General features: G+C 41.4%; 1 protein-coding gene across 7 annotated transcripts in view; it reads right to left on the bottom strand.

Annotated features, from left to right (window-relative positions):
* LOC311033514 (rho guanine nucleotide exchange factor 9) overlaps positions 1-12,806 on the bottom strand; it is a 75,097-nt gene that overhangs the window by 18,800 nt on the left and 43,491 nt on the right. For all 7 annotated transcript variants that reach the window (XM_084041037.1, XM_084041039.1, XM_084041038.1 and 4 more), the window contains 3 exons: positions 12,508-12,708; positions 8,797-8,976; positions 7,282-7,514 (listed from right to left, as the gene is read on the bottom strand). In XM_084041037.1, the coding sequence (XP_083897163.1) occupies positions 7,282-7,514; positions 8,797-8,976; positions 12,508-12,708 (614 nt within the window). The remainder of the gene's footprint in view (positions 1-7,281; positions 7,515-8,796; positions 8,977-12,507; positions 12,709-12,806) is intronic.

Raw genomic sequence — 12,806 nt, 5'->3', positions numbered from 1 at the left:
GGTGTTGTTGTGCTCCACCTCAGCGATCCATCTCCCAGGGATCTAGCGCATTGCGAAACGTACTTATTTGTATAGACCTTCATCACTGTTACAATCTCAGAATGGCTTCACACTAGGCCCACATTTCACGTAGAAATGAACAGTGACAAGTACCCCCAAAATAACTCAAACATTTAACAAAGGAAACACACAACAACAACCCCTGTCCTTAGACCCTCTATCAGCCCAGTAAAAACTCTGAAGAAAGGAAATAAATAACCTGACTGGAAAAGAAAAGGCAGAAACCTTCGGAAGGATCACAAAAGAAGGGTGGTTATCCGTGTGATAGATGGCTGACTGAGCAATATTCAAATGCAACACAAACAAAAGAACAAAACCATTACATGTCCATGCTGGTAAAGTGGACAGTACTACAGTAGTAACAAATTATACACATTAGTATTAACAGTACTGCAGTGCATATTGATAAATAAAACGGGGTAGAAACTCATGTAAAGTAGGAGCACACATACAGTACAATCTACCTATTAAAATGTCCTTGTGGGTTTTGCTACGTAGGCATGAAGGCAAAAAGGGAATTGATAATTAGGATCACTGAACATAAGAGTAGCACCAGAAATGAGGATGACAGGTCGCCTGTAGCCAGGCTTTTGAAATCTGCTGACCATGGAGTTTGTAGGCTACGGTTCATGGGTATTGAGGCTGTTGGGACACTGTTAAGGAGAGGAAACTTCTCTAAAGAGGGGCCTATTGGATACACTACCAAAATGGGAAGAGGAATCGGTATGACTAGGAAGTGTTCTGCTTTCATCACTCCCTCTATAATGAAATCTGTTATTAATTCTTTGGTTCTGTCTCATTTAGAATACTGCCCTGTAATCTGGTCGTCAGCTACAAAAGCTGATTTTAAAAAGTTACAGGTTGCTCAGAATAAAGCGGCTCGTCTGGCACTAGGATGTTCATACAGGACAAGTATTAGCAATATGCATGAACATCTGGCATGGCTAATCGTTGAACAGAAATTATCTGTGAGTCTTCTAATGCTACTGCGGAACATTATTAGCACCAATAAGCCGTCTAGCTTGGCTCACCAGTTACAAATGACTTCTGAACATGGGTACCAGCTTATGAGCAGCTTATGGTAACATAAGAACAAAAACACATTTTCTAAAACTCACTGGTACATATAGGTCAATAGAACTCTGGAATGCTCTGTCCAAAAACATCTTATCTACAAAAAACACATCAAGAGATATCTTGCCAAGTTACTTGTCAAGTATGTAACTGTTATCTGTGTATGTGTTTACTGACTGTTGGATTTGATTTTATAATGTTAATTTGTCTTTTTGTATTCATTTTTATTTTATTGTACAGTTGTACAATGTATTGTATTTGCTTTGTTCAGGACTCCAGGAAGACTAGAGGCTCATGCATGTGTCTCAAATGGGGATCCTTTAATAAACAAACATAAACACTACTTACAGACTGTCCTAGGGCACTAGTTCTCAAAGTGGGGCCCAGGGGCTCATGAGTTTTCTTTTTCGGCTATAAAAAAATAGCCAATCTAATCTATAGATTGGCTATTTTTGAGAAGTGTTGACAAACCTTGACATTAATGTTATCAAATCTTCTCTCATGAGGGTCCCTGGCACAACATATTCAAATTGGGGTGCTTGATATGAAAATGTCCTAGAACACTTTCACCTTGATTTTTTGTGAAATTTGATGAAATTGTCAAAACATTTCCAAAATAACCGTGATACGACACATTGTGAGCTTGTAGATAGGCTATTTACACTATTCATTCCACGTCAAAGTCTCAAAAGTGTCTGTAGTTTCTGTGGCGGTTCTGCACATGATGAGTTTACATAATGGTCTGGTCTTCAACAGCTTCTGAGTACATGTTCATAGTATGGTGTTGATTTGGACATCTTTTCACATTGTACACCACTGCACACTCCCCACAGGTCTGTCATACCAGGTCTGAGTAATCACAAAGTGGGTTTTGGTCATTGGAGAGGTGATGCACGTCACCTCTTTCTGAAGTGGGTACTTTCAAAGCCTGCCGTGGATTTAGGAGAGCACAAAACTCTCTCTCACACTGTGAGGTGCCTGTAAGGTGGCACTGCAAAGTGAACGACACGTCACGCTAGACGTTCGGGCCGCGTAGCGGCCCGAACTTCTAGTAAAGTACAATGCTAAAAAAAGTAAGATGATGGTTGTCCGAAGCAGAGAAGACAGACAGTCAACTTTTCCTGACTTCTATCTCTCAGGCACTGCCCTTAGTGTCTGCTGTGAGATTAAATATTTGGGCCATATAATATCAAATGACCTTTCTGATGACAAGGACATATATAGACAGCGTCGGAAGCTGTATGCTCAAGGGAACATGCTGTGTCGCAAATGTAGCATGTGCTCAGTACCGGTGAAGATTTCACTCTTTAAATCTTTTTGTAAACCTCTACATACTGCCCACCTGTGGTGTCGCTACAAGCAAGGCAGCATCAGACGACTCACAGTGGCTTATAATGACTGTATGCAGCTGCTGCTGAGAGCTCCAAGAAGCTCCAGTGCAAGCCAGATGTTTGTTAGTGTTGGGGTACCCACCTGCTCTGCTGTGCTACGCAATCTTATGTATAGATTTATGTGTAGGGCATCTGAGTCAGTAAATGACATCATTTCTGTCATAAGTAACCCGTTACGTAGTTCTGTCAGGTTCTCCTCTAGACTGTGGAACCATTGGCGCACTTGTCTGTATGTTCGAAACTGAACATGGTGGAATTCTTTTTAACGTATTTCTTTTTCTATTATTGTTATATTTTGTATGGTGTTTTTATTTGTGATATGGATCGCCCTTGGGTCTGAAATAAAGATTGAATTGAATCGAATGTACATTCAAGCATTTTCTTATTGTCAGTGTGTAAATCAATTGGTTGTTGCAATAACAGAATGTGATATGTATCTTCTTGTGACTTAATTTGTCCTACTACTATTTTTCTTAGTAGTATTTGTATTTGTATGATGTTTTGAGGATTTGTATCAGCTAGTTGCTAATCTCCAGCATATCTCTGGCTGTTGTTTAACAGGGGTCACAGCCACATATGTGTCTCAGAAACGCTGAGCAAAGCCTGGGGCTTGAATGTCTGTTATTTCCTTCCACTGCTGTGCATTATTAAAAGTGTTCTATATTCATTTGTGAGTTCTGACAACTTCATTTACTAATAAATAAACCTCACAGCCCATTGCTGCTGATAGTTATACTGTAGCTGTTTGGGGGGTTACATTTTATTGCTCATATATATTTAACAGTGTTCTATTATAGGAGACAGGCTGATGTGTTTTTTGGTGTATTTTATTTTAGTTGAACACCATAATCAAAGAAAGTGGAAAAGCACGCCTATATAGGTGTTATCAGGAACAACAGCAAGGTGTAATGCTTCATTTATATTCATTTACATTTACACTGCTTCATGGTGTTGTGTGCCGGAAATAACTGATCTACAAGCTCACAACGTGCCACAGGTGCGCCGCGTTGTGAACTTGTACAACGGCTATTTTTCATAGTAATTTTTAACGAAGTATAAATCAGGCTTAATGTGGACGTGGAGCATTAAGAACTGTTCTGAGAAACCTCTTTACATGACATTTTGGCAGACAAGCTGCCTAGCTGCCTTCTTTGGGATTTGTAAAGCGCAATAAACCAAATTCCATGAACTTCTGTTATGAACATAACTCTTCAAATCTTCAAAAGGACCACACCGGTAGACTGACATGTTTAGCCCACTGACTACAACTCTTCTTAACATTAATGCCAACCATTTTCCAAAGCACACCGTGGTTTACATAGAAGCAAAAAAAACAAAAACAATGTTCTGCTTGTGGTCCAGCGTGTTTCGACACTTGGATCTTCAACCCCCTGTTGAAGACCCCAGTGTTGAAACCCGTTGGTCATTCTTTGTTGCCTTGCTCGGAAAGAAATGTATTATTTTTCACCTGTGCCTCGGTATTGTTCTCCCTATAGTCTGCATCACCACAAGCAGAACCTGTTTTTGTTTTTTGCTTTTCTTCTATTCTATTCTATTTCACTGAAGAGCACCTGTTTGAGAAAGCCACGGAGACTGAACCCGGGCAGCACTTCCTCCTTCTGTTTTAATCATACCGTGGTTTGTTTGATTTCAAAGGAACCAACTGGATTCGGTTTATGTCAACACGCTATGCAAATCAACTAGCAGAGGTTTAATAATTCAACATAGTGAACTTAATTGCACCTTTTTGGTTAAAGTTACGTTATCGTTATAGATTGACTGATTTAAATGTGACTTTCAAACACCCATGCCTTGTTAATTGCTCAGTGATGTCTAGCCAACATGACTCAAGTATTCAGGTAAGTTCGGTTATGTTTTAATGACTATATGGAGAAAATGTTAACAAATGCAAAAATCTAAAACTAAAGCCATTAGCAGGAAACCGGTCTAAGTTCATGTATGGCCAAAGCTGTGAGTAGACAATGACATGTATTGATGCCGATATGGTCGGTATGGTAAGATGCTGCCGTTGGAAAAGCCCCCCCAGTAAAACAGGATGATAAAATGTTGGCTGGACCTATTAAAGACAGAGGGCATAAACTCTTAAGAGTATAACGGCAGTAACTCTGCTGGAACGGGGTCAATATCATACACTGCTATTTAATTCTAATCAGCTCCTGTCTCTCCATACACCTTTCATTTTGAGTACTTGCAAGCCAACTGAGCTGGGTTTATCCTGCGGGCTAAGACATGCTACTGATCCAATTCTATGGAAGATAGTGTGTGTCTGCAATTGTGTGGTTTGCACGTACCATTTATATGGGATATGTTGTGTGTGTGTGTGTGTGTGTGTGTGTGTGTGTGTGTGTGTGTGTGTGTGTGTGTGTGCGTGTATGTGTGCGTGCATGCCTGCCTGGCAGTCCCTCCTCAGCTCCTAGCAGTGAAACATGGAGGTCTGGCAGGCACAGTATGGTGATCTGGCGTCAGTCCCACCCTGGCTGGGAACATGCGCTTTGTCAAAGACCTGATGCAGCTCCGTCACGATACAGTCCTGTGACTGCGTGTGTACGAGTACATTTCACAACTCACACGTGTGTGCAATCAAGGGCAGCCCTGAGCATTGTAGTGAATGAGTGTTCGAGAACTGTACCTGTGCTCCTGGTCTGTGTGTGTGTGTGTGTGTGTGTGTGTGTGTGTGTGTGTGTGTGTGTGTGTGTGTGTGTGTGTGTGTGTGTGTGTGTGTGTGTTTACAGAACATGCACAGTTATACCCTGATTACTGGGAATAATCAGGTTATGCCAGTAATTAATTAATGACTGAAGCAGCGTTTACTGTACACAGTTTACTGTACACAGTTACAAGAACAGACTGGAGGGTAGGCTACAGGCCAACAGCTCCAGAGGTGGGTGGGTGTGTGTGTGGTGTGTGGTGTGTGTGTGTGTGTGTGTGTGTGTGTGTGTGTGTGTGTGTGTGCCAAGTAGTCTGCCAACGGAGTGCCAGCATCTCGCCCACACCACCTGCCTTCACTGTTGCAGATGGACGACTGTCAGTACCGGCAGACGGCAGCATCGACAATGCAATGAAACAAGCAAGAAGACGCCGGGCCATTCAAAACAAGACCCAAATCTCCGCACGAAGGTCTGTGTCTATCAAGTTCAAGGGAATAAAAGTTAACACACAACAGCATTAATGCTGTTGTGCGGACTTTTATTCCTTTGAACTGTTACTCTGTGTCCAGCACCAGCGACAAACTGACACTTTCTGAACTGTGTCTACCTTGTCTCTCAAGCCAGCCTATCTGTTCCACAGTCTTAGAATGCTACATACAGTCTGTTATTCCATCTGGTAAAATTTGAGAAGAGGAAGCTGCCACTGGAAGGCTATTTGACCAATCAAAACAATGTTAACAATGTATTTTATTTTTTATATCCTGCGTGGCTATAACACCTGGTTTGAAAGATAACTAGCTACAAACAGTCAAGCACTGCTGCTGAGGGGACCCTGGAATGTGCAAATATGAGCTGAACCTACTGTAGGTCTGGGCAAAATAATAGCAATAACAAATATACATAGATACCGCCACCTTTCCTGTTCACACGCTACACCTACGACTTCCATATCAAGTTGAGTATGTGCGACCTACAAAGGTTCTCTGATGACTTCTCCATTGTCAGCTGCATCATGGATGACAACAAGGAGGAGAACACAGCCATGGTGGACACTGAGAGCTTCTTAGGGTGGCGTGACAACAATCACCTCCAGCTCAACATCGGAAAGACCAAGGACTACTTGCACATGTAGGATGTACAATGCTGAACTTTGACCGAACAGAATAGACTTACATTGACTGTTGATAATTGTGTTCATCCAGATACTCAAGGTTTTCTGACAGACCATGATTATTCTCATAATCACTGTTAACTTTGCATATATATTCACCCAAATACTCATTGTTGATAAACTGTAAATATATTCATTTTATATATTCACCGGCAATACACGTATATTCATTCTTATATTCACAGAATATGTGTATTTATCAATAGGTTGTGCATTGTTGCATGTTCTCTCATTCACTCCTTCAGTAGGGCCAGCAGCTTAGTATTTAATATTTCTATTCTTATTTATCTTGGTTTGTTTCTTGACTCTTACTCTTACCAGTACCTCTCGTTCTCACTGCCATTGCTGTTATGACACCTGTATTTCCCTCCGGGGATCAATACAGGTTTATCTTATCTTATATTACATGCATAGCATTAGCCTGTTTACAGCAACAACCCCGGGTTACATGTTTCTTATTTGGTCTTACGGCTATGTATTCAGGCATGTGCACATCAGAAAGAAATCCAACAAAACGCTCACATGACCAAATAAATCAATAGATCGGGCAAAAGAAAATCTGACACTTTAATCGGGTTTAGCTGACCCCGATTAAAGGCCTTTTGCAGACAGGGTGCGATTAGTCAATCAGTTTTTACCGCATGCGAGAAGACGCAAAAAACGCATCGCCGCATCGCATCGCCGCACGGTAAATTCGGAGCCGGTGTGCATGAGGTCATTGAGAACCATGTGTTGATTTAAAAAATGATATTGTCCGTTTTTTCCGTGCGAAAAATCGCACCCTGTCTGCGAAGGCCTTAAGACCGTACCCTGATTTTGGAAATCAGATAGCGGTGTTTAAATGACCATTATATCCATGGTAAGATCGGTGTATTAGCATGCCTGTAAACACAGTCTGTTGAGTGTTGTGCTGTACCTGTGCTCCTGGGCTGTGTATTTGAGAAGCTCCGCCAACTGCAGTGGGTATTTACAGATCTTCTGGACGGGGGTGAGAAGGAAGCCGTCGATGGCGATATCAATCATCTGCTGGAGGAGACGACAGGCCTCAAAGAAGTGCTGGTACCTGCCATCTCTCATCAGCTTGCTGAGCTCCATACAGGCGTCCAGGTGGTTGTTACAGTACTCGGAGTAGATCCAGAAGCCATCTTGCTGCGGGGCAGGAATACAGAAGACACGTATGACCAGAGGGAATGAAGCAACTTAAGCAAGGAGCCCTGAATTGTCTCTCAGATATAGCCTACTGTACTACGTGATGAGGAGAGACAGGCCAATGTGGACAGGATATATCCAATGTGACTTGGCCTCCTCCATTTCTGAGAAACAGTGGGTTGAAGAAAGTACATTAAATACATGAAAATCATGAGCATTTTTAAAACCTGATATGATTTTGTACCGCGTCCTCCTTTTTAACACATTCCATGCCAGCGTTTAATCTCATAATGTAATCACCAGTGCCAGTGTTTGTAAACACAGCGGAGATCCTTCTCTGTCGCCCAGTGAAAACCCCATGCAAAACGGAATCGCCATCTTGTAGTTAGAACGGTTTATGTTAAACAGTGATCAGCAAATAAATGAGTAACCCTTACCAGACCTCATTGGCACCCATATTACGAAAATAATCAGTGCTCTGTGCAGAGAACCCCCCCCCCCCTCCTCTCCCCCCCTTCTCTCCTTCCCCTCCCTGGTATGATTGAGTGTCTTGATTATTGTCTGTCTTGTCCGTTTATTTTTAATTCTTATTATTTTCATGACCCCTATTATAATACGTATGCTAATTACTGTACCAATTTTATTGTTTGTTATAACGTGCTTTATTTATTTGTATTTTTTTGTCAAAGAATTCAGACCTCTTTGTTCTACCCTCCGACATCACTGTATTTTAACCTGTCTGAAAAAAATAATAAAGAGATTTGTAAAAAAAAAAAAAAAAACAGTGATCAGCGACGAGAAAAACTACAAAGAGAAAATGGCGTTTCAGTGTCCGCTTTAGAATGGAGGCGGATGGCAACGAAAATATCCAGAGAAGAATAATTCCGCTTCCGGTGGTGCTACAATGAAATGTGACGTAGCGAACGAGGCCTACAATGAAATTTCAACCTGTGAGTAAAAAAAAGAAAAAAGACCACTTCGCGCAGGTCTACGCGATTGGCACTCAATGTGTTAAGGTATGGATCCCCTCCATCCAAAGTATCTTCAGGGACTGATATGTTCATTGCATGTGTGTGTGTGTGTGTGTGTGTGTGTGTGTGTGTGTGTGTGTGTGTGTGTGTGTGTGTGTGTGTGTGTGTGTGTGTGTGTGTGTGTGTGTGTGTATATATACATGAGAGAGAGACAGATCGATTATTTTCACATTATCTATCATTTTGGCAGGACTCCCAGTGTAATATTTTGGAAACGGCCCGAGCCTACAGTACTGTGAAATTCCACTCACATGCTCTAGGAAGCAGGGTCCTATCTCTGACAGGTGCGGATCCTCTGTGTTGTACTGCTTCTCCAGGTCTCTGACGAAGCCCACCTGGAAGCGGAAAATTTCCTCGATGTTTCCAAAGATCACCCTCAGCTGGTCATCGTTGAACATGTCCACGCGCTTCTTGCACTGTCGCAGGTAGCCCTGCAACACGGAGGGTTCTTTATTGATCCCATGTGGGAAATTCATACGTCATGGCAGCACCGCATTATAAAACACAGGACAGATACATAAAAAAGAGATACAACTAAGAATACAACAATAAGTAAACAGGTAGTAACGTACAGGGAATTAGGAATGAAGTATCAAAAACTAAAGGAGATTTAGCGTCTTGCTTGGCCATCTGCACTTGGACGATGATGTTTGATTCAAATTGTTGTATGAGTTATTAACAGGTATAAATATAAATACGTTTATGAATGTATACTGTAAGTGTACATAAACAAGAACAGCAAAAATAACCCATCGCCAACATCGTGACACGTGAGCTTGAAGATTTGAAATATCTTTGAACATTTTTGACCCGGCGTCCCTATTTCGGGACCTATTTCGGGCCGTGGTTAACAAGGTGCTCTAACAGTGGAGAGCAGCCTAAACCTTTTTGACACCAGAGGGCCCAGGGCCAAAACACGCAGGCTGCTGTTTGGTGAATCATGATGGGTCACAAAATGCCACCAGAAGTTCTTCTTTGAAAATAAATGTGACGTGTAGGCAGGCCAACGGAACAGGCAAAGGCACACGCTCAGATATCTGAAATCTAACGTCTGTCTGTTGTGAAATAAACGGTTGGAGTCAGTGTACATCCACTGTCCATTATTATGATGATGAGGATGTTTGTAATTGTGTGGTAAAGTTGATGTCGATGGTTCCTTCCACCAATAATGCGGCTATTGCTACTGTAAGCCTGCAAGATTCTCATACAGTAATATGAGAGCTTAGCAATACACAAAACACATTATCTATCATCTCTATTGATTTGTGATTATTCCACCAATTATTCCACTACATGAACATAGAACCATGAAAACTAGAACACGAACATAACAGACAGAAATATAAAACCTATACAAGACAGGCAAAGTCTGCTAGAAACTATGAGTGTATGCGATATGCAATATACAATTAACACTACATACTATAAGTCTACATATCAACATAGGTAGAGAAGTAGATTAACATGAAAGTCTAAAGTAATCATGTAAGGGTTAGTAACTAAAGGTGCAGTTGATGATATTTGTTTTGTTAAAACAACTCTATATTCCTTGCTATTAAGTGTTTGTTCAGTAACAGGGGTCTCCCTCTCTTTCCATCTCTTTATTGTCAGGTGTTGAATCCCCTGGATACCAATTTTATCCAAACAGGAGAGAGAACCCATACAGGATACAAGATAAACAAAGTAAATTGGAAGTGATGACACAAAGAAATGAGAAGACAAAATTGGAACAGTAATACTATAAAATTGAAGCTGATAAATGGGTACTGTTTCCTGATTGGATGAAATTGGCAACCCACTTAAAAGTGTATGTTCTGTTTATTAAAGAGCTGGAGAGATGAATATCTCTCCAACTCTTTAATAAACAGAACATACACTTTCAGGTGGGTTGAGTGCTTGTTCAATAACAGAACAGAGGTCTCTATAGCAATGTTTACTATCTTAATATAGAGCTTTAACTTTTTAACAAACTTTTTTAACCATAAAATATCACTTACACTACTTTTAAGGGGGTGTATGTGATACATTGTTTTGTAAAATAAGTGTTAAATAGCTCTCTATTCCGATGGCAATCATTACAATAGAATGTTTGCCCAGCAACAGGGGTCTCCCTCTCTATAGCTCTTTAGTAAACAGAAAATACATTTTCAGGTCGGGATACCAGTTTTATCTAACCAGGAAAGAGAACTTATAAGAAACAGGAAATAAAGCGAAATTACTTTGAAACAAAAAAAATTGCAAACAAAATTGGAACTGGAACACTAAATTTGACGTTGATAAATCATATTAATGGTTCTTCTTTTTTTCTTTTACAAAAACATATTGCTTACATATTACTTTAAAATAATCCATTCATTACTACTACTGATGCATGTGGACACAATGTACCTGGTATCATTTACCACACCTGTCTCCATAGTCTCATGCCATTTATAAGGTGTCGCTTGATGACAAGAACAGATCTACAAGCTAACAATGCGTCGCGCCAAGTCACGACGCGTGGCAAACAACAACATTGACTACAAATTGAGCTGTACCTTCCGACCGTCTGCTGGATGAGCGATGCAAGTTCAACCAGGAAACTCTACCTGGCTTAAGGTGATTGATTGGACCATTCAATAGCGTGTATTTTACAACCGAACAACACATCATTCATTTCACGCACCAATGTCAGGCATTTATATGATGTGCACAACGGGCTGCCCCCGCTACTGTGTATCATCTGAGCGTTGTTGCTTTAGTCACCTACCTCCACCCCAGATCCACCTGCTTAGATCTTCTATATTCCATCTTCATTCACCTACCTCCACCCCAGATGAACTAGTCGCGCATGGCCAGACTGTTGCCTCCCACAATTTTCAAATGTTTACGGTCATACAGTCTGGGACACTCTGATCATAATTAAAATATCGTGTGAAGCCTCCTCCCCACTTCCGTTTTGTGTTTACAGTCGCGCAAATGTATCCTAATATGAATCAAAATCATCTACGCATATATAGCTTGCTGCTTAGCAGAAATGGACATTAAAAAATAAAATTAAAGATATTTTAGGCCAGGACCGCTGGCGTAGCGGTCCAGGCACCTAGGCTCAATGTAGCCTGACAGCGCGTCGCGGGCTCGACTCCTGATCCCGACGGCCTTTGCTGCATTTCCTGTCAGCCTACTTTCCAGAAACAAATCTTTAAAAATATATATATATATATTTTGGTGAACGGAAGTGCCAGCTTCCTCTCTTGGATTTCAGGAGGTGTAGTTCCAGACATAGATATATATAAAGGCGAGATGGCTCAAGGGGGCGTCGCAAGCATAGCTCAACCGCGGCCATCTTGCAACAGTCATTCATAACATTATGTCTATGGTGCATGTACTTTGAAATAACCATAGCGTGCTCAATTTTCATCTGATTTTCAAACGGTTTGGTGTGTTGTAAACACCAAAGATGTAGTTATGATAATGCATACTTATAATCATGTTTAAAATATAAAATAATAACATTAAGTATGCAGTATCATAACTACATCTCATGTTTACAACAAACCAAACCGTTTGAAAATCAGATGAAAATTGAGCACGCTATGGTTATTTCAAAGTACATGCACCATAGACATAATGTTATGAATGACTGTTGCAAGATGGCCGCCATGTGGCAATGTCGTACTCCATTGGCCAGCAGCGCGGGTGAGTCATCTAGCCTTTATATATATCTATGGTTCCAGACTCTATATAGCATTCGGAGATTGTGGAATAGTTGTCTGGCTACGCGAGACTACAGATGAACCTGTTTAGATATTTTATGTTCCTATGGGGGATTATGTTACTGCTGACCAAAGGCCAGGCACATTCATGCAGAGGCGAGCAATAAAAACAGATGGTCCACTGAAACCAAGCCTAATTACATATCATAACCATCCAAATGTGTGTGTGTGCGTGTGCGTGTGTGTGTGTGTGTGCGTGTTTACTACCTCGCAGATGTCCTTGAGGTGTTTGATGTAGTGTCTCTCTGTGCTCATGATCTCATTGATGACATTGGCTCTCATCTGGTCACGGTTCTGGAGGGGAGAGCCCAGACACAGGCAGTCATTGGTGGGGTCCAGGTGTCCGTTCTGCACCTCACTGGTCCCCTCTGCTGGTTCCGACCCTCCGTCCTCCTGGTTCACCCACAGCTGAGGACCAAAGGCCATGCACAGATTGCACACACACACACACACACAGGCATGCACAAGCGCACACGCACGCACACACACACACACACACACACACA

Source organism: Gymnoscopelus microlampas (genome assembly GCF_963454915.1).
Source record: "Gymnoscopelus microlampas genome assembly, chromosome: 18".
In the NCBI taxonomy this organism is placed as follows: domain Eukaryota; kingdom Metazoa; phylum Chordata; class Actinopteri; order Myctophiformes; family Myctophidae; genus Gymnoscopelus; species Gymnoscopelus microlampas.
The sequence above is the reverse complement of the archived record's forward strand: the minus strand, read 5'-3'. Positions and strand labels throughout refer to the sequence as shown.